This window comes from Strigops habroptila, chromosome 7, assembly GCF_004027225.2.
Source record: "Strigops habroptila isolate Jane chromosome 7, bStrHab1.2.pri, whole genome shotgun sequence".
Lineage (NCBI taxonomy): Eukaryota > Metazoa > Chordata > Aves > Psittaciformes > Psittacidae > Strigops > Strigops habroptila.
Window position 1 is genome coordinate 34,571,557 of NC_044283.2, and position 27,410 is coordinate 34,598,966.

The window sequence follows — 27,410 nt, forward strand, 5'->3', positions numbered from 1 at the left end:
CAGTATGAAGAAGGAACCATCACCCAGCTGGGGAAGGAACTAGACATCCTCTTTTTTTGGCATCAGCAAGCCTACTTACAGATTTAGTCATCCATTAAAATCTTAAGTATGGATCTACTCATCAATGCCACACACCTCCTCCCTCATATACTAACAGGAAAGTGTCCAGACCTGGAAATGAGGGCTACAAGAGTAGCAAGACTGCAGTGGCTTAACACTGAAAAGAGGGTAGTTCTGGCTGATGCAGAAGGGTGCCACACACACACAGCCAGCTGTGCTCTGGGCTGCACCATGTCACAACTCCACTAGATACTCTGTGTCAGGGTGGCAATTTCTCTGCCTGAAATAGTAAGTGATAAAAAAATATCTCCACTACAACTGACATCTCTGGTTATCTTCCATAACAATCGCAGGATTACCACCTCCAACCAAATAGAACCCTACCTTCAGAAGTAACACTGGCCTCAAAATCCCAAACCCAGTAGCTGACTGCATTCAGCTTGTCCTAATGCTTCTCCTGAACCCCAGCGGCTGAAGAAAGTGCACAAGCTAAACCCAGACTGGTTTTTCAACAGTTCCCAGTGCCTTTGCTGTGGCAGGATTATATCCTGCTCCACAGCAGGATGGAGAAGCATCCTACTGGAAAGCAGCCTACTGCATGCTGAGGGCAAGGCAAGCCCCTGAAAAAAGGCTGCAGACAAGCAAAACCAGGGCCAGCAGCAGTGAAAGGAGAACCAAGATTTCAATGGTATCTCACACAAAAATGTGTCAAGATGGCACAAACAAAATCAACAACCACCCTTTGACATATAACATCAGAAGAGAAAAAATGGTGTCTGAGATCAACCGTCAGAGGATAAGGTGAGTTCGCTTATGGTAGGTGGTGAAAGGAATTTTATCAACACTATTACGTAACCACTATGGATATGTTTATTCTACAAGTATATCCCACGTTTCTTGATAAACAACCTGGCTTTCAAATCTCCAGTACTTTTCCTGCAATCAGACAAAAACACACTTAGAAAAAAAGAGTGCAAATATTACTTTATCGTACTTCAGCTGGCAAAACAAATATTGCAGGCAATCAAGATGCAAGTCTTAATGAACAGCAAAGGAGCAAATGCACTATCACTAGTTTCAGGGAGAACAACCAAGTGTTATTAGACGTACTTAAGGAATGCACTTTATTGCTTACATACCAAAGGCTTTCTGAATGCTTTTTTTTGTTCTTATTCCTTTTCTCCCCACCACCCTACCCCACTCCTTGCCTTAAAACACTTAAAATTTAAACTCAAACAGGAAGCAATCTGTACCCCAAAGTTTGAGGAAGATTTCACAAACAAATATTACATAATTTCACACTGATACATTTGTTCAATAGGTATATAAAAATAAATAATAGCACATTCCAAAGACAGAAGTTTCAGTAAGACCATGCAGTCCAACAAGATGACATATACAGTGTCTTAAAAATGTTCTAACACATTGCTGGATATACAAAGAAAAATCACATTCTACCACATATAAGATGGAATATGGATTCTAAATAGAAACATGGAGGAAAATTAGCTTATTCAGAGTATGCTTGGAACTGAGCTCTCTACAGTTTGCTTCCTGACACAGAAATTGCACACAAAAAATGCCTCCTCTCTTCCAGACACCTTCTTCACTTTTCCATAAAATAATTCTGTGCTTGGATTTGAGTAATGAGAGAAAATGAGAATGTTTTCCAGCTATACTATGCAAGCATGAGCAGATTTCCAAGAAACATTTATTCAGAGATTTTTACGAATTAAAATTGAACATGTTATCCTTATGGCACATTAGGTTCCTCTAGATATCGGGTAGCATATGCTTATATATCTCACAGTCAAATGCAGTAGAAACTCCAAGCATTTTGCTCTACGTTATCCAATAAGTAGGTAAAGTTCCACTGCTACAGCTATCAGAACTAAGACATAAGAAAAACATGCAAATATAGTCTTTACATGTAAGTCAGCAGCTAAAAATCACCTTTAATCCAGACCCTTCATTGCTCAAGCCCTCCTTCTGTAGCCAGCATGCACCCTATTATTCTAATCCCTTCCAAAGGCCAGGGTGCAGAGGAGATACTCACCTATAAATAAGATTCAAGGTAAAATATACTGCACTTGGGTTTTCACCATGTGTGTTTGCTGACCATAAGGAGTCCCACAATCATTTCCCAAATGATTGCATGTCACCACTTACTCAGAAGATGGCGATGGATTGTGGAAACAAACAGCGCACATTTGTGATCATGATACACTTGTTTGACTCCTTCAAGCTAATGGTAAATGCAGACTCATGGTAGGATTTTCAGACTTCTTCCCTGTCTCAAAATACAGCCTGGCACACTTTCATAGATGCAGATGTACTAGAGTCCCAGGCTGGAGCAGATCAGAGTCAATCTAGCCACAAAATCCCCTGTGTTAGATAAACCACTTGCACAGGTGTAAACTGTCATGAAAGCCTTTAAGATTACAAGAAGAAATAGAATACCCATAGCTAAAATATTGTGTTATAAGTGTCAAACAGTTTTAGTAAATATCTAGGCTTTGAAATTTTAAGAAGGAAATAAACCAAGTGGGGAAATAGGTACCTCAACAGAATTCTATTCTCGAGCTAAATAGACACAAACCCCTTTACCTCATGCCTTCTGATGTTTTATCATCACTGACTCAATTTTCTTTTTCTCTGAGGATGAAAGTGGTAGATAGCTGTCTCTGGAAAGGTACATTCATGCTTCCAAAGTGGACAATTAAAACCAAGTAGGGAGGAGCTGCAGAAGCAGAGAAGGAAGATGTCCAACTCTGCTTTGAAGAAAAGTGCTGGGGGTAGAGGGCAGGGAAAAAAATAATAGTATTGAATATAAAGTACAGAGTGGCAAAAATAAAGTGATATGATGGCTTGAAATACTACTGGGCTAGGAGTAGCTATTCCTTCCCATCCTTAGCTTTTATATAAAATATCTTTTAAAATTTTTAAATCATTCAGTTCCTTTCTGCTACCTTTGCCACTAACCTTCACTAATGGCAGAGTACATGTTTTATAGGTTAATAGTGCAACGCAGTGAGGAAAACAACCACTTGCCTGGTTATTCCTGAGCCTGAAAATAAGAACTGGAAGAAAGGAGATAAGTTATTCAGGGATTCATTTGACGCTAAAGGCAAGACAGAACTTGTCCCAGTCCCAGACTCCCTCAGACTATCCTGTCAAAGCTGAAGTAGAAGTTCTCCTTTCTTGTTCCCATTACCCCCACATCTGTTCATCTACACACATCTCATGCAACGATCCAGATCAGAAAACCCGAGCAGCTGGGGGAAGGAAGAGGAGGTTGAGAACAACAACTCACACACCTCAGGAAGCAGAGTGCTTCCCCGCTGTCCGTGTTTACTGCATGTCCTCACACTGACACAATGTGGGGGCAGGAACCAGAGCAAGTATGACTGCTGCTTCAGCTGCCACCACCACGCAAGAAGTGCACCTGGAAATCACAGCTCCAGAGTCAAAACTGCTTCCTGACAAACCTGCACAGGGCATGGAACAGATCAAAGCTCAAGCGTTCCATTTCAAAATACCTTCAACCAGTGCTACCATGAAAAGCAGCTGTCCCCTGCCTCTTCCACTTGACTGTTCATTCATATCCCCAGGTCACCTTCCCTCACTTGCTTGCATGAATAGGGGTGTGGAAAGGAGAACAAATAGCAACTTTTTTTTCCCCCCATACCAGCTTGGTTTCAACCCGAATCAGCTCCCTGATCTGATTCACTGTCTGGCCATGCAAATGTTCATGCCAGTATAAGCAAAAACATTGCAGGGACAGAACAAAAGGCCAGAGGTAGCAATAGAGCAGGACCAATTCTTTCAGAGATTATATCAGCTTAAAAGTGTTTGCAAACCCAAGCTCTAAGAATATAAATGTTTGCATTTCAGCCACTTAACGCCTGATGTTGAAAACCCTGCAGAAGAATGGAAAAATTTGAAAGTGATGACTTTGCCTGTAGCTATATGAAATTCACTGGAATAATAGTTTGTGTTATTTTTGGTATTGCCTTGAGTTCCTAACCGTGTTATTTAGCAAAATTAGTAAGTGTTAGCAAATTAGCTGAAGTAGATGAACACAGGAGTACATATATGCAGTAACTATTGTAAAAGTGAACAGCATAAACTATGTAATCTTTGGACTCCCCCAAGCCACAGTAAGAAGGATGCTGCACAAAAGCACCTCCTCAGTCCCTGACCACCAAATAATATCCCTTCAGTCACCCCTCTAACAAAGGGTGCTCCTGAACCACAGGATAAGCATTTAGGTTCTTGCAGTATTAGCTACCACATCATATGCATGTTCCGTCTTGCCAGATGGCCCATAATCTGGTCTCCCTTGAAGCTGAAAGCATCACATTAAAACTCCTAATTGGGGTAATACATTCATGAAGTAATGATCTCAGCCAGGGTTTCTCAAAGTGGGTTACATCATCCCAAAGGATCATGAAAAAGCTCTAAAGCAATCAGTAAAAGCTAAAAAAACCCCAAGCTGTATTTGAAAAAAACTCCACTCATTAAAATATATAAAATTATAGAAAAAGTGTGATTATAATAAAACAAAATTACACTTAAACATATTGCCACCAGATGAAAATTCTTCATGCCTGATGGAGTGTTTTACAACTGCAGACTGCTCACAGCCAACTCTTACCCCTCTGTGGAGAAGAAATTGAGTTTCCACTGGCAGTTAAGGAAGGTAGGCTTTTATCAGGTTTGTGTGGGAAAAGAAAAGGTAAGAGACTAAGCCAGATAATTACACATATGGGGAATTTATTTATTTATTAAGAAAACAATATATTGTAAGTATTTTTTTAAGAACTGACATTATAGAAATACGGTAGAATTTTTAGAAAATTGCAAGGTCCAGCCTAGTACTGTTTTCTTGAAATATCCACCTTTCAAGAGAAGCAGAATAAATCCCACACTGACCACTAATGGAAATTTGTGAGGGTGGTGAGGCACTGGAACAGGTTGCCCAAAGAAGTGGTCAATGCTCCATCCCTGGCACTGTTGAAGGCCAGGTTGGACAGAGCCTTGGGCAACATGGTCTAGGGTGAGGTGTCCCTGCCCATGGCAGGGGGTTGGAACTAAATGATCTTAAGGTCCTTTCCAGCCCTAACCATTCTATGATTCTATGAAATTCCATCCTTAACATTTTCAACATTGAGTTTTTAACAGAAAAGAATGAACAACCATGAGTAAGACCCTCCTGTGCTACGGTCTAGCCTGCTGCTCATAGCGTATTGGGTTGGTTTGAGAAACTAAACAAGATCGGCCAGTTTTACTACAATGGTTCCAAAGTTCTGTGAACAACCTGAAACTTCAGAGTTTTATCAAATCTAGCTTTGTACAGAGGCACACAGTAGGAATGACACTAGAAAGAGAAATTAAATAGGAAGATAATACAGAGCTGTTCAGAACAATTATGGGATTCGAGAGGGAAGAATCAATGAGCCCTTCCTCAAACAATTTGCCAAAATAAATCCTGCCAGAAGGCAGTGAACATGAAACGTCTTTTGTCACCTTTCCCTACCTAACACATGGGAGCAGATTTTTCCCAAGGCACTATCCTTCAAGCTGCCATTTAAGGGTCCTGAAACTCTGCCTTGTTCAGCCTGGTTTTCAGGCATCAATTTGGTCCTCCTCCTATCAACAGGTACAGTTTTTCTCTTTCACTGGGCTTCTTTGTCCAGTAAAAGAGAGAATTAACAAAATTATAATTGATGCAGGCAGGTGAAAGAGTAGTCTTCCTTGTTCTAACACAGCCACTGTCCTGACAGAGAATTTCAACAGTTCAAATCCAAAAAGCATATTCAACACATCTGAATTATTACAGTGTTAATAAAGCAGTAAGCAGGCATAAAACCTGCTTTCCAGAAAGATTCTTCCCCCCTAATTATTGGTGACCTCCATACTAGAGATTTTAACAGCATCAAAACAACACATGTACCCCAGTCAAATGAAGTAGAAGTTAAAATCTCCATGGCATGTCGGACAAATGACCTACTTGTAAGATTCTTAGACAGTTTACCTCCCTGCAACTCAAGAGTACTCTCACCAAAACACCGCACAAAATACAGTGTACGAAACTAAAAATATACCACTTTACAAAATAAGAAGTTTCACTGAAATTGCTACACAGCAACACCTATATTAATACCACAGGAACCAATATACTACTGAACAATGGATGGAAACCTTCAAGCATACCAAAGTATACCATTTTGTCATCCATCGTATGCATTAACATAAGGTAAAGAAACCTAGCTAATCGCACTTATTTGCCCCACCCACAAAAAGACACGTGTACAGATGGATATACACAACTCTGCTCTGTTATTAGTGTTTACAGTGTGTTAACAATTTTAAGAGAATTCCAAGACAATGCTGTCGAAGCCTCAACATCTTACATGTGTGTGAAGGAAAACTTCAACCCACAGACAGTTTTATACTATTCAGGAATTTACCTTCAAAGCATCTGATCTCTTTCAGGGGCGAGGAGGGGGGAGAAGGCAACAAAACTACAAGACTGATATTCTTTAGAACGGATTAAAAGTTTTGAGCATGCATGAAATGAAAGAGCACAATTATCTGAGCAATGGAGCAGTGATCTGAAAGCACTTTCAAAACACCCAGAAATGCAGATTGCCTCTCAAAATTTTAGTATTAAGCTTTATAGTTTTGGCCAAAGCAGAAATTAAAGGCAAGTTTCCTTTACTTTCTTCACCTTTTGAATTCCATCAAGTATGTCCCTACTTTTTAAAGTTCAGGAACATTTACCACCACACACAAGATCAGAGGACTCTCATTGCTATTCCAATAAAGCAGGGCTATAAAAGCCCAAATGAGGTTATTGAGTGAGATTCAGTTCAAGAGTAAGTGTCTATCTGCAGGTGTTCAATAAGCACAGTAGGTATCTAATGTCCCGTTCTCATTATCAGAGTTCCAGCCCGACCCAACTAAAAGAGTTTAAATAAGCTCATCTTCAAAGCAGACACCCAACCAGTCAACGACATCACACTTCACATTACATTGACTGTATTGACTGATTGCTGTTGACTACAAAAGCAGCGGAGACATCTCAGGGCTGATTCGCTTGCCCACACATTTGAGATGTCAGACGAGCCTTGTCTCCAGCTTTTGTTCCAAAAGGCCACTGGTCTCTTACTGTTCATGACATATGTAGTGACCTTGTGCAGTTGTCTCAGCTAACCTAAAGCATCTGAAATGGCCATAGACACCTTACTGGTTTTTAAGTAAGTACATAGCTACTGCTCTTTAAGTAAGTACGTAACAATAGCACTGCTAGTGCAGGTGCAGATGCAGGCACCTATATTCAGGTACTGATCTTAAATAGAATCTCTTTTATTGTGTTATTAAGGACAATTTCTATGAAAATAAAAAAAGGTATCAATTAATATGGAGTAATAAATGCATAATATAGATAGAAATGCTTTCAGGAATATATTCAATTCAGTAAGTCTAATGAGCATTATATTTCAAATTTTGCTACAGTTTTGTATAGTTTAGACATATTCCCATTCAATTAAAAATATATGTAGGAATAGATGCAGTCATTTTGTACCAGCAGATTCTCTTATAAGCCTTTTAAAGCCAATAACATTATATGAAAGGGCAAATTTTCCCCAACATTTTGATTCCCCATTCCGTTTCCAATTGCTACATTAAAAATATAGTATTATTTATAGCCTAAAATGTATTCTACAACATTCTTAGAACTACAATACATTTGCCAGACCTCATATACAAGTTACAAATACCCCATACTATCTTATCTACAATAGTTCCTTTCAGTAGAGTTAGACTGAAGCCAGGGTCTGTTACTCATATCAGACTGTCTCTGCCAGTGTGTGTTGCTGAATATTTAGTAGCCACCAAACATCCTACACTTTATAGATACCAACAGATGTTAACCATTTTTATTTATTACACATTACATGGACTTCTTCCACAGGAAAAAAAAAGATGAATAGTTACACGAATAATTTTGAGCCAGCTATAATACAACTGCAACCATCTCCAACAAACCCATGCACACAAATGGGATAATATGTCTACTGAAAACCAGAAATTGATACTTTAACTACACTGCTCTCACCAGAAATCTTTCCCTGTTCCCAGTCATACTGCAGAAGCTCAAGAAAGTCTAATCAAGATGAGCCTTCTTATATGATCAAAATGGCAAACTGAAAAATACTTACGGTTGATGTGATCAATATAGTATACACCAATCTGAGGATCATATGCAGCTTCCCAACCCCATGGCAGTTCATCCCCAACGCAATCCGCAAATGACAAGGGCTTTGTTAACCTAAAAACAAAGAAACAAGTTAATGGTATAGCTTTTATCTCTTCCATACATGTGTTTATTATTCATATTAAGTTGTATTATGATAGAATCATAGAATGGTTAAGGTTGGAAAGGACCATAAGATCATCTAGTTCCAACCCCCCTGCCATGGGCAGGGACACCTCACCCTAGACCACGTTGCTCTGTCCAACCTGGCCTTCAAAACTGCCAGGGACAGTAGAAACCAGCAAGGAGAAAGGAGAGCAAGTTGGTTTCTGCCTCTTAAAGTTTAGGCTCTTGATAGTTTTTCCCTATTCCATCCTTCTGAATTCATTAACTCCAAGAACATAACGTAAGTTATTGTAAACATTTTTCAGTACCAGCACTCAAGTGAGAAAAAACATAATAAAAACTACAGACCTATTTGTCCCCAGAAGAACTGGACCCTACAACCTTAAGCCTGTGGTAAGAACACAAGATTCAAGGTCATCTTCTCTAATGGCCATAGACAAAACTCAGGAAAGAGAATACAACCACCTAAGATGTAGTTAGCAGCACTTAATCAATCCACATACTTGAATAAAATAAGCAGTAGTGTGCACGGAGTAGATATTTTATAAGTAACATTTAATGGGCCTTGGATATTCACATGGTGCTTTTTTAGAAAGATAGACAATCAAAGTTTTTAATTTTCATAATGAAGCAGCTGATCTGTTACAAGAAATAGATTGGTAACAATAACCCCAAAACATGGGGGTTTTCCAACTAAGGCCCAGCAAAGCTTTACATCATCATCTTTTTGGTTTTGGGGGTTTTTTTGGTTGTTTTTTTTTTTTTTTAGAAAAATGAGTATTGAGTTTCCTGTTGATACACCCACAGATAAATGCCATGCCTGATATACTGTATTTAATAGGTAGAACAAGAGATTTAAGGTTCTATCATCACCCATAGTGACTGTAAGATTAGAGCACATCTGAAGTTTATCCAGAGTTTAAAAAAAAAATCCTCAGAGTAAGACTATTAAAAGTTTGAGACACACGAGCATCACCTCCTTTGCTCACTGCTGCTTCACTTCTATCACCTGTTTTGCCATCTCATCATTAAAATTCTATCCAAATAAAACACTAACAGTCTAATACACAGGCGATTCTTCTGTGTTTCAGTATTTTTTTCTTCAGTTTCTGACCAAAACTGGTTTATCAACATTTTTGTGAGGATTGAAAGAGAAAAGAATAGCAGATTTTACTTTCTACAAAATGGGTTGGCTTTTTTTTAATGTAGAAAACGCCAGATAGAAAGCACTTTACAAAACTGGTCAAATTCTTTATGCAGCTGAGATAATAGAAATTTGAGCACAGATTTCATTTAGAAATCATTGTCCCACAAATATATTATTATTATTGATGGATCTGACCTACCAGTTCTTTAAGTAGGGCAATACCTTTTCCTCCAAATTAAGGTTGCAGAAATTACAAAGAACCAAGCTCTTGAAATCAAAAATCTTTTGAATTGTGGGGTTTGGTTTATTGGTTTTTTTTAAATTGTAAGCATGAATCCACTTCTTCATATTCCTCCAAAGTTTACAATATAAACCAATAAGGTTACTAATGCTTAATTTGAGGTCCAGAACATGTTCACATGTATACAGCAAATTTGCTTATTTATTGCCACTTTTAACTGCTGTACAAAATCACTTAACACCCCAAAAACTATTACAAAATTCAGGTGAGATTACCAATGTGGAATTACACCTGGATCACTAGGATGTAAAATATGGATTATAAGCGGCACAAGCAAGCTGTGAGAAAAGTTGTTTACTGGGAGAGATTCCCCATGAGAATGGCCAACCATAGACACTTTTCTCAGTAGAGTGAGAAGATGTAGCTTCTGTATTACTTGTTCTCCTTCTCAACGTTAACCCACTATATGCTGTCTCGCAGACCAAGAGCTCCTTTTCTAAAGGAAGTCTTAAGCGCACATAACCCACCCTCCTCATTAAGATGCAGGAAAGAACATCCCACTGAAGCTGAGTGGGATAAACTCCCCAGTGATCTCTGGGGAGAGACAAGGTCTGTAGTAAGCCAAGGCTACCCGTTTTATCCTCTCCCAATGCTGACACATTTTTAAATCCAGACACAGCACTGCTCCAAGTAAGCCTGCTCCAAGAAGGAGCTCTCCAAAAACGCCAGCTCAGACCTGCCACTCTGCTCCTCACCCTCCTCCTTCTCTCAGGGCAGTAGAAACTGTGCTGTGGTGGCCAGGATGGCAGCTACGCAGCTCATCAGGCTAACGGGTGCCTAGCACTGCCATATCAAACACACCTGCCCAAATGCTAATAATTACCAGCATCACTTCAAAGATTACTGGTTTGTTTGTTACAGTACTAGCTGGAAAGAAAACGATGGTTCTCAGGAAAGCAGCAGAAACCTTTTAAAGCCAGGATAAATCACGCAATCGCAGCTTCAGCCAGGCTGTCCACAGCACACAGCAGACTGAACACAGGGTACCTGTATCAGTGTTTCCCTGGCCACTTCTGCTCAGGGGAAGCATCAATCACGTAAAAGCAACAGCCCTTTGGTGAGTTTGGTTAGTCATGGGAACCTGTGCAAACTACAAGGGCACATCTTGCTGTGAAGTAAGTCCTGCCTCAAATCAAATTATAAATGTGGATTTTCATGAAGCGTCTTAAACTGAATAAAAGTTCAATGTCATCCTTAGTCTTAACATTTTAATATTAACTAAAACACAAGTCTTGTAATTCAAGCGGAAAAAATATTTGCAATACCATAGAGCAGAGTAGGGATCATAACAAACTTATATAAACATGGACAGATGGCCTCTGATAAACTCATTTAGAATTCTACATAAGCATTTGATACTTTCAAAGATACACACCACAGTTAGCAACAATCACAAGATGTGATTTTTAAACCACCCCTACAGGAAGGATATAAACTCTGGCTTTTCATCTGCACTCCACACCAATTTTATTTTTAATCAAATACTGACTTCTTACTACTACAGCACATTCTGTAGGTTAGACAGGAGGCCACTCTGGCCATGTGGATGTTCTGCCCAGGTGTTATCGCCTGTCAGAAATCAGACACCGTGAGAATGAATAGCAGCCACTCTCTTATCCCAGACACTCCATAAATTAAATTGACACTAAAAACTGTGGAAAAGTAATTCAGTGACCCACTCTGGGCCTTAAACAAAAGAAGAGGAGGGAGACAGAGGCCCTGAAATACAGGCAGTACTTGATAAATTATTCTATGAATTCTGCTATGTTGGATCATGCTTGAACATTGCAGCCTTAAGATCTGAACTATGTCAGGGGAACTGCTCCTGACTAGATTTATAAAACATCAAAAGGTTTTTACATAAAAAGATCACAATTACTTAAGAGTGTTACATCCTCATGGCTCTATTTTTTGTTCCACATTCTTTAAATAGCACAAGATTTTTGAGCCCAACACAGACTTTTACAATTGAGAAGCAATCAGCACAAGGTAATATCCAACTGCTTAGGGCCCTCAGCACTGTCTCAACATAAACAGTATTTACTTTCAAAATCAGTATGGCAAAAGGGTAAGATTAACATAACATCAAGTAAAACACAAGAGAAAATTTGCAAAACAAAAGTTGAAAGCAGAGCATTACACTGGAAAGAAAATAATACCCGAGAGCAAGGACTGAAGGAACCTTGTCTGTGTGAAGATCATTATCTGTGACATAATAACCTATGATAGACAGACTGCCATTACATTCATTAACCATGACCCAAGAAAAATTATGTTTATTGCACCATAACACGATTAAGTGCTGTCTCAGGGCAGTGATATTCTGAGAAGGTTTGTAATACTTCTTCAGTTTTTAGTAATCAATTCACATGTTCTTTAAAGAATGCTGATACTCTAAAATGGATGACTTAAAAGTCCACATTTAGTATGCTATGAAGTTCAATTAGTTAACAAAAGATGATGGTGAAGGGGTAAATGTATATTATTAAGCTCAAGTATTCTCAAATATTCTCAAGCTCGTTTGTTTTGTTTTGTTTGTTTTTTTGGTTTTTTTTTTTTTTGCCTTATAGGACTCTTTCCAACTCAAGGCTAATTTATTAACCTTTAGCTCATATATAACATTCTTATCTCCTCAACCCTATATGGCTGCCACACTCCAATTTCAGTATACAGATTGAAGTGTACGTGTACTCCCTGGACCAAGAGAACAAGAAGCAGGTGTGGGCAACAAAAAGTGGTTACTCGTAAGAAAACCAGGAAGCATTCTGTAATTCCATCATGTAAACAGTATATAATTATGTTATTGCCAATCACTTCACAGATGCCCTGGGAAACATAGGAGACAAACACAGTTTACAAATTGACAAGTTGCATCACCCACCTTAAATCTACATTTTTCTTTAAAGTTTTCAAAATATAAAATTAGCTAAGATCTTAGAACATAGATTCTACAATGTTATGTGTTATCATTAACAGTTGCTATTGCATCTGCAGCCATACCTGTAAGTCTGTATATGCATCTGAAGTTAATGAAGAGGCTGATGATACTGTAAAATGGACCTGTAACTATAGACTGATGGATTGTCAGTGCAATATTGTTCCATTTAGACAACTTTCTTGCTCAATGTACTCCCTAGACCACAAAATTACAAAGAAGAAAGGCTTTTTCCTAACGTCAGGGTCCACAAAAAATGAGAAATTTACTACATATACTTGTGAATGATATCTTTCTGTCAAGATACAGACAGCCCAAAATATTTCACACTTCTGTGATCCAAGATTATCAATGTGCATGTTCTTAAAAATGTGTATGTGTGTATATATATATACACACACACACATACACAGTCAATCTTTAACACATTGTTTTATGCAAGAGTAATTCTGCATTCTGCTGCATTCCTTCCTTGACTCTTTTTTCCTTCCAAAATCTGTTCAGGATTAAATCAACTGTAACATTGAATCAGAGGTTATTCATATTATGATTAGAAGCCTACCTTATCAATAGGAAACTCTGGACTTTGGTCTCTGTTCTCTTCTAAACTCAACTGATGCCAGTATCACTGACCTCCTTAGCAATCTTCCTAGACCTAATTTTACCCACACTCTGAATGACCATGTGAATACAGCTTGACATGTTTTGCTTAGATACAACTATTTGTTGTATCTGCATCAAGTATGCAGATACGTATATGTATTTGCATCAAGTTTGTAAGACTGATTTCTTGTGATTTATAATATATGTTGTGGAGGGTATGGGGAAGAGAGAAAGATTACAGTAGGCAGATCTCAGAAAATGAGGGGAACAGGGAGAATGGCGGAGACACAGACAAAAAAAGAAAAACCCACAAAAAAATCTGAGACTTCCTTTTCTCAATTAGAAAGGACGAAAATGCAGGTTGATGAAAGGTACATAAATACCTGAGAATTCTGAACAGGTTCGTCTTCCATCTCTTTCAAAATTACTTCCTCCTTTGCTATGTGGTGCTTGACCTACAGTCAAGACTTGGAGTTTTGAATTCAATTATAACTACGGTCAATGCTCAACTTCTGTAGCAACTTCAACACGTGTTTGAAAACTTTCTCCAAATCCCAATTATCCCCTACACAAAATGACCTCATATTCTTTGCCATGTAGCAAGATCTTGTGTGACATCTATATGAAGTGCTGTACGACGAAATTACACACCCATTCATTCTCATGTGAAACAATGTACATTACACATTATTTATTTTCTCTTACAATCCAGTACTTGCTAGTACTTTCTCTAGACAAAAACTGTTCTGAAAAAAAAACCAAAACCAACCCAAATCCCACTTCTCCACACTACAGGAATGGAGAAGACAAAACAAATGTTACTATTTAGGTGTGCAGAAATGAGCATTTATTAAAATACCAGAAGAAACCCAATGATGGAAGGGCTACATGCACACTTACCTGGAATCTGGTTCATTCAACCACATACATATGTTTAACTACATTACAGAGGGGTGTACAGGTGACTTGCCAATAATACAACAGCAGCACATAAAGCTTCCTCTGAGCACTTCCCCAAAAATATTTTCACTTAGCACAATGACACAGAATAGGAACATATGATCAACATCAGCTAATTTCTTATTTTGCAAAAGGATGACTGAAAGTAGTTAATTCTTACTTTGATCCAGTAGCTCAAGACAAGCAAATGTAAAAATGTAAATCAACTGATCAGGGAAAGGTATGTATAAATACAGGAAAAATGCTCTAAATTCTTCTCTAGACTTCTGAATTTATTACTCAAGTTGGACCTTAAAGTCAAATCAATTCTTACTCAACTTTCTAAAACTACAGGCATTGTGACTTTAGAGTATCTATAAACACGTCTCCTAATCCCATCTCAAACATCCTCCCAAACGTGGATTTTAATCACTTCAGACACCCAAAATTGATTTCTTATATAAAACTCTGGGGTTCAATTAATCTCATCAACTTCAAAAGTTAGTTATCTAACCTGAATTACTCCTTCAGTTTCCCTAGAGAGGCTGATTCAGCACACCTGAATATTTAGATTGAAGATGAATCACACCACAGGTTTCCCTCTTTTTCTAGTGACTACAGAAGAAGTCTGAACACAAGATTCCTTAGCCTCTACAAGGTAACTACATTTATTGGGATGAATACCAGGCAGCAGAGTGAATACAGAACGGCAAGAGAGACCAAGCTGTAGCTCCGCGTGTCAGTTCAGAGTTAGAGAGAAGCATTGCCCCCCCGCCCCCTACGGCTGAGGTCAGTATCCATTAACAGCATGAAAGTTACATTACATTGGGAAGACAATTTTCTCTTCTACAAATGACAGTGGCTGAAGCTGGAACAGAATGCATTTGCTTTCTATTAATAACACTGCTGTCACTTTCCCAAGTTTAAAAAGTGGTAACTGCACCATTTATCTGTAGAAAGGGGCAGATTTGCATGCCCTTAAAACACCCTTTTGCCATATTCTTTGTTCATTCAGTTCTATAAACTAGCAAATCCCACACGCAACCTCTCTCTCTCTCTCTCTCGAAAAAGCTCATTCATGAGACTGTTGACAGGATTTCAGCTTCTAAACACCATGTTCTTAACACAGCAGTGCCTCCTGTTCAGATACCAGGCCAAGACATTATGTACAACCTTTGTATTGCTTAGGTACATTCTCTTTTAACAAGGGTATTATTAAGATATACTGGCACTTTATTACAGGTATTATTTTGAAAGAGTAAGTGGACATCAGTAACACATCTGAACACATCAAACAAAGAGTAACATAGTGGCAGCCCCTGTTTTAGCGTAGTGGTGTAAAATAAACAAATATGGCGCAGTTATGCATCTTTTACCTTATTCGCAAGATGTGTGCAACCAAATACTAACAAATACCTATATTTAAAAGACAGCAAAAATGCACATTACCTTTTCTACACCAATACAGAATGACTAAAATTTCAAACTAAATGTCACCCCATTATTTTAATTATGAAAAATTCTCAGTAACATTAAATTCTGCTGCTTTATGCTTATAGCCACTACCATGTGCACCATTAATCTGCTTATGTTATATTACACATGCATGCACACAACAGTATAGGTTTACAGTCAGATGTTCCTAGCCGTGCTCCTAGCATTTACATGCAGCAGTCAGCAGTACACTGGCAGTACCACGCCTTTGCCTTTTTCACCATAACTGGATACTCAAAAACTAACTGCAGAGAATAAAGTCACAGTGGAGTTATACACTTTTAGGAGATGAAGATTTATTAACTCCATTGGTAAGTATTTCTTGGACACATTTAATGAATTTTCACTTGTTTTCTGGATTTCCGATCATTTTGCTCCTGGGAATACAAAGATGGGCAAAACAGTCAAATTAATATAAGAACAGAAACTTGAAATTTGTGGGCACTGATTCCAGTTTTCTAAAACAAACCATACAGGTATAGTATCATTTTTAATAGCTTGCAATTTGTATCCTATCATTATTTTAAGTGCTTGACTACTTATGACAGACAGCAGACCTTAAAGAAATAACTTCTTGGGTTTTACAGGGTATTTCTGGTAAACAAAAACGTATACACATGCAGATAGAGGATTATACTAAAAGACATACAGAAGAAAGTTTGCCACCTTACAGCAACACAGAATGGCTGGACACTATTTGGATGTGTAGCACTGGGGGTAATGGGCTGTTACAGCTATTTTACAAGCACAAAAACTTGAATGGTTTACATCTCCCATTTACAAATGAGCTGTGGGTTCATGTAGATAGGACTAGCTACATTCAGTGCTGTTTCAGTGAACCTCTAAGACCTTGCAAAATACAATTTCCATTAAAAGACTCCTGTCTAGCTAGCCAGCAGCCCAGGTGAACATAATATTGTGTTCAGGAAACACACAAAGAAACTAAAATCTAACCTTTTTCTGACCTCGTAGGGCTTGAGGTTTTTTAAACTTTTTTAAAGCACTGAGCAAGTGCTTTCTCTGTAATTTAGGCAAAGTATTCAAGGCTGCTTTGAAATGCTTTGCTGAAAAGGGCAATGTGCTGAACAGTCTTCAAGTTCCCAGTTAGCCTTCCAGAGAGATAGCTGCATTAATATTACCACGTGAAATGGCAATATTGGCCCATTATCAGTTCTGACTTCTACTGCCAAAAGGCCTTCCTGAAGACCAACTCAGAGTTTCATACACTGCGCAATGGGATACAACAGTTCACCATATTCATTAAGTACTGCTTAGAAATAACAAGCTGATACCTCACCAGTGACTGGTTTTGGAGACAAGCACTAACTACAGCAGCAAACTATACTCCATTCCTCAAATGTTTTCTGGGAACTACTCTTCTTGATTTAGTTAAGCATTGAACTACCACAGCAAGGATGAAAACAAACCAAAGAACCCTTCTGCAACCCCACTACAACAAAAAATCCTAAATTTAAAGTATTTATACACCACTTACTAAACCTGTAAAACAAAAAAACCCAAACAGAAATCTGACAGAAGTTCTTAGCTTCCAATATCTATTATGAACATAATTTTAAGCCAATACAGCCATGTATTTACTAGAAAAGATACACTGTACATATGAACATGTTCTTTATAACAAAGATCTACCTAAACCTGCAAAGAATTTGAGTTCATTTATTTTAACAGCAGCACAAGTAAGTCTTCAAAAACACAACCTGATAATAAAAATAGCTGAACCAAAAAACCCTACAGAATGAGTGCTATCTCTTTAGACAATAAAGGGCATATACTGGGAGGGATGGGGTACCTTAGAGGGGTCAACAAATTCTGCAGAAGTAGCAAACCGAACTAAAAAACAAGAAATGCACCAAGTAACCCAAGGCGGGGGGGGATATCAAAACAATTTTTTTTTTTTTAAATCTCGTATGGTGGAATGTACAGAGTTTTACAAAACCCCACCTTCCTACTTCACTTAGCAGTTTTGCAAGTGTCCTGTAAAATCATCAGCAATTAAGTGCTTGCAACATATTAACAAAAATTACTGTCCTTTTTATTTCTTCATTTCAAAAGACTTATCTTCAATGCTTAAAAATCCTACACATCCCCAAGCTCCCTCAGCTTTATTGCAATACTGAAAAGTTAAGGATGGAAATCAGAAATTTTCAGGTCCTCCAAGGTTTTGCCTATTTCCTCCACAGAAAAAAAAAACCCCACAAAATGAGAAACTGATGCCCTTCTCACACATGCACACACACAAAAGGAAAGAAGCAAGCAGAGAACACACAATTGAAGATTTCAGTACAGGAGGCAGAAGATAGGGGGAAGTGAGTGCAAAGTGAACAAGCTGCCTTCCAGCTTACCATAAGATTCTATGTGTACGTTAATGACTTCCATAAAAATACATTATAACAGCAATGAAGCAGAGCATAACTGCCTCTTCCCAGTTACAAAGGGGTTAGCATTAGCTCAATGTCAGTTCAGTCTGTCCCTTCACAGGTGCTTCTGAAAAGGCACATAAACTGAATAGCTGAGACCCAGAAGGGGAAGAATGCTTTTGGGAAAGAAGGGACCCACACCCACTGGTTGCAGGACCAGATCAAACTGCTTGCTCGCATGGTTTTTTTTGTTTCCTTTTCCTTTTGATTATGATACACTGTTTTGGCTTTCCACTTAACAATTACCACCAGTGAAGATAAAACCCCACGCTGAACACAGCTATACATTTTGCTACATCATTTTATCATTGAAGGTAGTGAAGGAAACCAAATACTTAAGTGAAAAGGAGAACCAGTATTTTCCAGCTCAGCACACCAGCTATTTGTTCTTGTAGGGCAACCCCCCCCCCCCAACAAAATCATTACTTGTAATTCATTTATCCCTTTAACATTGCCAAGTTCAATGCAAAGATGACATTTTTAAACGTTAGGAGGGGAGGGGAGGACAAGGAGTGGAAATGGATAACGCCATGAATGTTTTCTCCTGCGTTTTTCTTTGACGCAGCAGTTGGTCCTGCACTGGCCTGTAAGCACTATAATATTAGACACCTGGAATGTAAGGAATGTCTGATAACCATACCCTAGCACAGGGATAATTCCACAGCCATAAACCAATGAAACGACCTTTGCACCTTCCCCTGGAAAGCTCAAATGCAGTGACATTATGAAAAAGCTATTATGTGCAGTGTTGCTATACGTTATTTGTATATACACGACTGTGCACTGTTGATAGAAGGAAACCATGTTGTCATCAATTGAGAACACTGTTAAGAAACTTAGCTATTAGTTTTAATGTAAGTCCATAAACACCATGATATTTTTCCAGTAATTTTAAGTGTTCCCAATCCTACAATCTCTACCTGCAAGCTTGACTTGGAAATGTTTCCTGTACGTGTCTTGTACCACCCTGCTTCTCATTTTATACATTATCAAGCTATTCCTTGAGAATAGGAAGTTGTACCCTCAGAAACATAGAAGTTAAAAAAAAAATAAAAAAAAAAAAATAAAAAATCCACAAACAAACAAAACCCCAAACCCAGTCAAGCACTGGTTTGTGAAATTCAAAAAAGTCACAAACTGCAATAATTTCCATATGCAACTACGCAAACAGAAGCAACATCTGTCCCCAAAGCTTATATTTAATTGAAGCATGATACAACAAACAATGGGAGGGAAATATCCATAGATTGAAATACTTCTATTAGAATAAATCAAAACTGATACACTTACAATAAAGGATTAAAACATTTATTCTGCTATTTTGGATGATTTGTCCAAATGGCTGACAGGCACAAAGTATCAAAAGCAAACTTTGTGGCAAATAGTCAACCACTAAAGGGTTAAATATAGGATATTTTTGTAGAGTGAAAATTAAATCTGGGAAAGAGAAACGCATTTCAAAGAAAGAACACAGTCAAAACCAGAAAACAATCATGATAGTTAATGTCAGCATTAAAAGATGTTCCCTATCCCTAACCTTTCCCCTTCCTCTTTTCTGTAATTTCATACACACGCTAGTGCAAATCACCCCACTACTCACCTCATCAGCTACAGAAAATGATTTGGAAAGTTTTTTCTGTGAATTCCCCTTCGCTCCTCCTGCAAACACGCGCTTGCATTGCAAGGGACCTTTCGATTTATAGAGAGGATATTTAAAGACTCTCCTCGCCTAACTGCTCCCACTGAAGTCAGCAGGAGTGTTACCAATTTCCTGCTACCAATTTAAGTAGCAGGAAACTTAAATCTGTGACAAGCACTTTTGAGAAGTACCATCCATCTGAACATTTCAAATAACCTCACAAACATTCAACTTCAGTGCTGTGAAGCACTCCAGCCAAGTACACCAATCATTCCAGAAGCAGGGAAGAGTGAACTCGAGTTAACTGTCCAAGGTCACTGCAATTCAGTTACAGACCTACAAACTGCGCCCAAGGGGAGACAGCACCCCACTCTTACCATTATTAATACTGAGTTCTTCATGTCCTGATTTTTAGCTTCTCATCCAATCACTTGTTTTGTAGCAATTTTTAATGCATATTTCATTAAATCATTGTGTGTTTTGCAGTACACCGCAACTCCTGTTGCAAAAAGACTGAGCTAGATTAGAGCTCAAATCGTACACAACCACTTGGCCAACCTCTGGGCACTGGTAAACTATTTCCAGATGCTAAAGGAGAAATCTTTAAAATGTATTAATTTTTTACATGGAAAATGAACAAACATGCTACTGATTGTATACATCTGCAAGCAGTATATTTATTTTTTTTTTTAAGAAGAAGGGGAACTATATTAAGAAACAAAAAAGTCAAACAGCCCGTGGTGCAAACAGCTCAGAAAGTTCCCTCAAATCACTTCAGCTATGGTTTCATAGAAGACAGCCTCTAGAAAAATCTTTACATTTGAGAGCAGTGTTGGAAGCCCCAGTGAGAGATACATATTAGTAAAACTGCACAAAACTGAAATAACAAGTAAGGCTGTAGCAAATGTTTGCTTCATACAAATCTAATATTGAACTTGAAAGTGCAAGATGCTGAAGTATCAGGGTATTGTAAAATTACAGTATTGTAAAATTACAATTCTAAAATTTCAGACATATGTTCTGGCCTACATTTAATCCCTCCCACCAATTATTTTAATATGCAAAACTCTAGTTTGCAATGGCTTTATTAAAATTACACTGCCTTTCTTTGTATATTCCAAGACATTCCCAAGATAGTATTATATTAAACAAAATGAATGCAGAGCTCCTTTGGAGTCTCTACTATTTTTACATTTCTTTATTCACAATATTAATTTAATTCAAGTTTTAGATTACATTTCTTCCTAGTGGCAGTAAGTTTTTGAGGAATAGGAAATACACAACAATTATCCAACAGGAAACATCTAAGTGTTCTGCTGTGACTTCCTTCCCACACACCCACTCCCAGAAACGGCCTGAAAACAAAAAACCCACCCCAATGCAGCAAATTCACAGCTTATCACACATCACTCTTTACCAAGTATGTTTGGCACAAACGGTTGTTCAGAGCAGGGGAAATACTTCCAAGGCAGCAATCTGCAAAGACTGCTGAGGAATTCTGTGAGACACTGCAAAAGCTAATGATCTACTTACCAGACTAGAATAGAGCTGTCCACCTTTCCCACAAGTGGAAATGCACTCCTTTCAGGTTTATTAGCAGTTTGCATCACTGATTTAGAAAGATTATTCTAATCCAGGTTAAAGAATTACTTCAGAGAATGTAGCATATGTTAAAATCTAGTCCGAGCCATGGTCGCTAATAACGCAGAGTAAATCATCATCATTTCTTCAAATAAGTGTACAAATGTCAAAACAGTATTCACGATACTCCCATGAGTGACTGCAATGTTTTACCAGTCCTGTCTTTCAAGGTGAAAGCATATGAGAGAAGTGGAAAGAAGATGAGAATACCAGGACGAGGTTATTTTGCACATTTTCAAATTCAATTGCTTAAGCTAACACTTGGAAACTCAAAATTAAAAAAGGAAAGAGGTTATACACAAAAATCTCTGAAGAGGTTTTGTACCGCTGAATTGCTTTTAATTGGAGCAAGAGACATTAAGTATTTTTGCCAACACCACTGAAGAAGTCATTCAAAACTCACTGTAGATGGCTCTTTGAATCAGCTCAACATTTAGCAGAAGCTAAAATGCCAGACGGCTTATTTACAAGTTATGAGGAAAGAAATATAAAACAAACCAGGAAACAGCACCATACAATTTCTATAAAGCTACTGTGTGATTATATTTTAATACTGTGTTCAGCTCAGATAGTCTTGTACTTCCGCACCACCACAACATCTCAAAACCACAGACTAAGATATAGAGAAAAACGGGCAATGTATAGAATGTAATGTAACTGAACAGACTAAGATTATCCGTGTTGGAAGTTGCTCACAGAATGGAAATACTATATACAAGGAAAGGAACAGGCAGCGCTTACTCTCTATTACACTACAAGGAGGCATGTGCAGAAAGTACAGAAGAGCATGCTCCAAAGGTTCTGTACCACACACAATCAGATGTGGACCTCACTGCCATAGCATTCTGTCGAGTCAAATCTGTACTTGCTTTCAAAAACGGAACTGACAAAATTCACAAAGAATAGATTCACAGTAACAGCAAACATGATATTCCAGATGCAATCATCTTCCTATTGGAGTTTCTATTCTAAACTCACTCTTTTTCTACTACATGCAGAAAGATGAATTAAATCTGCTACTCCTTCCTTTCCCAAGGCTGTTACGACTGGAAATCAGAATTCTGAAGACAGAAACCATGTCAGACACAGCACCTTGTCTTAAAGACCCTAGCTACATAGAAGCTACTGAAGTTTACATTAATAAATAAAAAGACAACAAAACAAACAAACAAACAAACAGAAAGAAGAGAGGTGATACTTTTCAAGATAGCTACTAAAACAGCAGCATAGCTAAGCACTATGCCACCATCTTTATTCTTTGGCAACAGAAAGGAACACATAATAGACAAAACCTAAGAGTTAATTTACAACGATGAAAGTGCAGAGAATGCTTCCCAGTGGAAGGAAAAAGGAAAAGAAAAAGACTTTGGCCTTGTGCACACACTTCAAACGGGGCTTCTGTTAGAAAGTATTCTTAAAACTACCTAACTACAGAGAACATCATGGAGCTACTGCAACTCATAAGCAAAGATATCTTTAAAGTCCCTTTAACGTATTCTTATTTAATAAACATTTAGTTATTTTAACATTTTATAATTAGTAACTAGAGTTTTTATAACTTTTTTTTCTTCTGTTGAGTTATAGTCACAAAGGATTTTTTCTTTTTTTTTTTTTTTAATATTACTTACACTTTCTTAGATTTACAAATAATATATGGTCAGCCTGGAATTTTAGTAAAAATGGAAAACTAACCTAGTCAGGAGAGTAACAAGTTACTTCAGCAGTACAGCTCCCACAAAGGTCACAGCAACAGGTTCCATCTTGAGTTGAAAGAAAGTAGTCATAGATAGTCTCCATTTTTTACTACAAACATGGTACCAACGCTCTTCATCTCTCCTAGTCTTGTAACAACAGCCTGCAGTCCAGGCTTGCCTTCATTTCGGCTGGTAGTCAACAGGCTATATTCTACCTGGAAGCCAGCAAGAAGTGGATTATTGAAGGGACCTGCGCTGTTTAACATCTGTATTGATGATTTGGAGAAGGCATCAGAGTACACTCTCATCTGGCTTGCAGATGACACCAAACCGAGGGGGAACAATCAACGCTGTCAAGAACATGACCATCATTCAGAAGGACTTAAGCTACAGGAATGGGCCAAGAGGAACCTTTTGAGATTCAGTAACAGCAGATGCAAAGTCCTGCATCCAGGAAGCAAGTGTCCCTTACAATGATACAGCCTGGGACTGATCAGCCTCCTGTATCAACAGGAAAACAGCCAGTAGATCAAGAAAAGCAATTACCCCCACTACTTTGCACACATTAGGCTGCATCTCAAATACTGCATCCAGTTCTGGTCTACTAAGACAAGAAAAACAAACTGGACCAAGTCCAGGGGCAGACCATCAGGATGGTTGGGAGCTGGAGCACTTGCCCTGTGAGGAAAGGCTGAGGGACTGGCGTTTGCTCAGCCTGGAGAAGAGGCAGCTTCACAGGGATGCAACAGTAGCCTGCCCTTACCTACACAAGGAAGTTTTCAAGACAACTGCATCAGGCTCTCTGCGGGGGTGGGCATGGTGGGAGGATGAGAGAAAACAGGCATAAGTTAAAACAAGTTCAGACTGAATATAAGGAAAAAACATTTTCACCATGAGGACAGGCACACATGGGACAAGCTAACCTGCGAAGTTGTACCTGAGTAACTGATCTCATAGCTGACCATACTTTTTTCACATAATTTTAAATCTTTGTGATCACTACCCTTACAAACCACATGCGCACATACACATGTACTCGCTCCTGCCTTGCCTTCCTTTCTTGGAGCTTAGAACTCCATCATTATGTGTCCTAACTACGGAAAAATAATCTTCATTACTTGCCCATATCACAGCAAATACTGAGGTCTCATAACAATTTAAGTGGATCTAACCTGGCTGTCTGAGTTCTGCTCTTCCTTCATGCTAAATGTTCGTGCCCCTTACCTTTTCTTTTACTTATGCTGGCACTCACATGACTTCACAGTAAGTCAGTTCAAAGAAATAAACTAGTAGGAGATATTCAAATCTTTTATTTAATTTTTTTTTTTTAACCAGTTTAGCTGCCTAACCAGTTCATTACTGATACAAGAGCCAATGCAAGATAGAGCATGGAATCACTTGCAGTCCCAATTCAGATTGGTATGAACCAGTCATGAAGCAAGAGAGTTCCTAACAGACACTAAAACCCTGGTTCTTGATGGAAATTGTAGGCAGTACTGTAATATACATGATTACTACTACTCATTATGATTAAGTTGTAAGACTAAGCACGCACAATTGGTGAGTGCTTACCTATGATGTGCAGGTTTTATGTGGTTAAAGTTAGGAGGCTGATTTTGGTAGGTTGAAGGTTTTTTTTGACTGACAATGAACCTCAACTGGTTGCAAAGCCCTATTTCTGAGAAAATGTAAGAAATTACAGAGAACAGTATTTAATTCCTGTTGTATTATGAAATGGAAATGCTTGGGCAATTAGGAAAATTTCCATTTGTTTTAATACCTTGATCTACTGGTTACTTTAGTTTCAAAGTAGAACAATGTAAATCAGTGAAGTGCCCAATACTGCAAAGGATACACAACTTCACAGAACAAGCCAAGGAAACTTCCATGTGCAGTCTCCTTCCACACTAAAGTCAAAGGCAGTCTTGTCATTGCCTTCAACAAGGTTAGAAGCAAACTTTGCATGTGATTAATATTTTAGCTACCTAACTTTTGTCATGGTTGCCAAAATAAAACCTAAAATATTGTGTCCATTTGTGAGAGGCTTTGCTATCACCATTTTGACATTTTTAGCCAAAACCAGCTCCTTAATGAGTCTGTAGTAAGGAAAGAGTTTAAAACAATTGCTAATGATACTGAAAATTACAATACTGTCTCAAATACTGAGCAGAGGCACTTTCATAGAAAAATAACACCTAAGCATAAACAATTGATTAAACAGTAATCTCCCATGCTGTGTATCTCTTTAGCACTGGAAGAGGCAAGTTGCCCTATAAGCAATGTTTCAATAAATTCAGCTGACTAGAAAGCTGCAATTTCACAGACTTCTAGAATTTCTTAGATGCAGTATTTTTAAATGATTACTTCATAAAAATCACATTAAATATTTTCTTAATGTAAAGTTTTTATACAGCTTGAGTAATGAAAAACCTCAACATGAGCTCACAGAGTGGAAATAGGCAGTCACTCCTTGCCAAGATAAGCATTACATCTCCATTTGCCATTTATTATTCTTTTAAACTGAATAGAGAAGATTGTTCTTAAGAGATAGTCCAGATACAAATCTCTACTATCCAATTACTTATGTAATCTCTTTAAACTTCTCAATGGAAGTCTCTTACTATTCCTCATAAATCAATCTACATCAGTTGCTTTTGTGAAAAATCTTTAACATAAATATTAATACTCTAAGATACTATTTTTCCTCCAATTCTACATGATATCCTTAGGTTCCTTTGGGAAATTACTTCATGTATCATTCAAGCTTTTAAAACAAAACCTATCTACTTGGAATCTAGGCTTCTGACTCTCATTCTATAAACACTGGTCATCTAAAACAATTTCCAGAAGTATTGGAAAGCTTAAAAGTAGGGGCACTGTAATTAAATAGGAGTTAAATTTCTAATCTGTTGAAAATGCCATTGGGCGCCTGCATGCACTTCAATGCTCTACAGTATATTAAGTAAAGCAATAGAAACAAATGCAAGAAAAGTTAATATTCAGTCAAAATGTATAGAAGCATGGAGTTTGACCTAACGGGGACAGATTTCCAAGCTCATGACAGCCCATGCAATTCTTTTTTGGCTGATTTGCAGGCACTCTGCGTGGCTAAAATTCTGTTTTAGAAACTGTATTTCTAAAGAAAAGGTTAGGGAAGAAAGAAAGGATCATGATTATTCACAGTCCAGCAAAAATCTGTTTTCTGCATTTTAGACTCCAGGGATTCCATAGTAAATTTAAGAGAAGAAGCTGGAATTTCCTGATCTGGCAAATATGACCTAGGGTGGGGGAAGGATAATTCTCAGAAGAGCTTTCAAAGGTAGGCTTGGAATTTTGCTGGACAGAACAATGATTGATTTAAATCAGACATAAAAAGAGAGATTTGATCTGTCAAGTCTTTGAAATGGTACAAGTTAATAGAAATCATCAGCCCTGTGTGCTTGTTTAATGAAAAATCCATTCTTTTACATCTAGTTCTAAACATTTTTAACACACTTGTAGGCTGATCATTTCATGTTTTCAGTTGTCAGCATACCAAGCATCTTTTTTTGTGCCATGCTATGAAGAACTGAATTTTTATAGGCAAAAACATTAAGGAAGATAGGTAGAGCTCTGCAATAAAATAAAGCGCTTTCCTTCCTTCCTAAAGGTATCTGCATAGCTCTTCACTGACTTTTCCAGTATATGGTAATTTTATCCTCTCCCAATCCAACTCCTGTCTTTCATCAGTTTTTACACTGAACAAATAATGGGAAAACTCTGCTCTTTATTGGAAGTCCAGGAGAAAGGGTCCAAGTTCTGTCTTTACTGCTGATGCTGGAGAGGAACTCTTCATCAGGGACTGTAGTGACAGGACAAGGGGTAATGGGTTTAAACTTAAACAGGGGAAGTTCAGGTTAAATATAAGGAAGAAGTTCTTAACTGTGAGGGTGGTGAGGTCCAGGAAGAGGTTGCCCAAAGAAGTGATAAACGCTCCATCCCTGGCAGCGTTCAAGGCCAGGTTGGACAGAGCCTTGGGCGACATGGTCTAGGGTGAGATATCCCTGCCCATGGCAGAGGGTTGGAACTAGATGATCTTAAGGTCCTTTCCAATCCTAACTATTCTATGATTTCACTGCTTCATGCCAAAG

The 27,410-nt window shown here is 38.1% G+C and overlaps 1 protein-coding gene across 1 annotated transcript in view; it reads right to left on the reverse strand.

Moving 5' to 3' along the window:
- Window positions 1–27,410, reverse strand: part of WWC2 (WW and C2 domain containing 2) — a 102,021-nt gene that overhangs the window by 57,592 nt on the left and 17,019 nt on the right. The window contains exon 2 of the mRNA XM_030493126.1: window positions 8,289–8,398. Coding sequence (XP_030348986.1) covers window positions 8,289–8,398 — 110 coding nt within the window. The remainder of the gene's footprint in view (window positions 1–8,288; window positions 8,399–27,410) is intronic.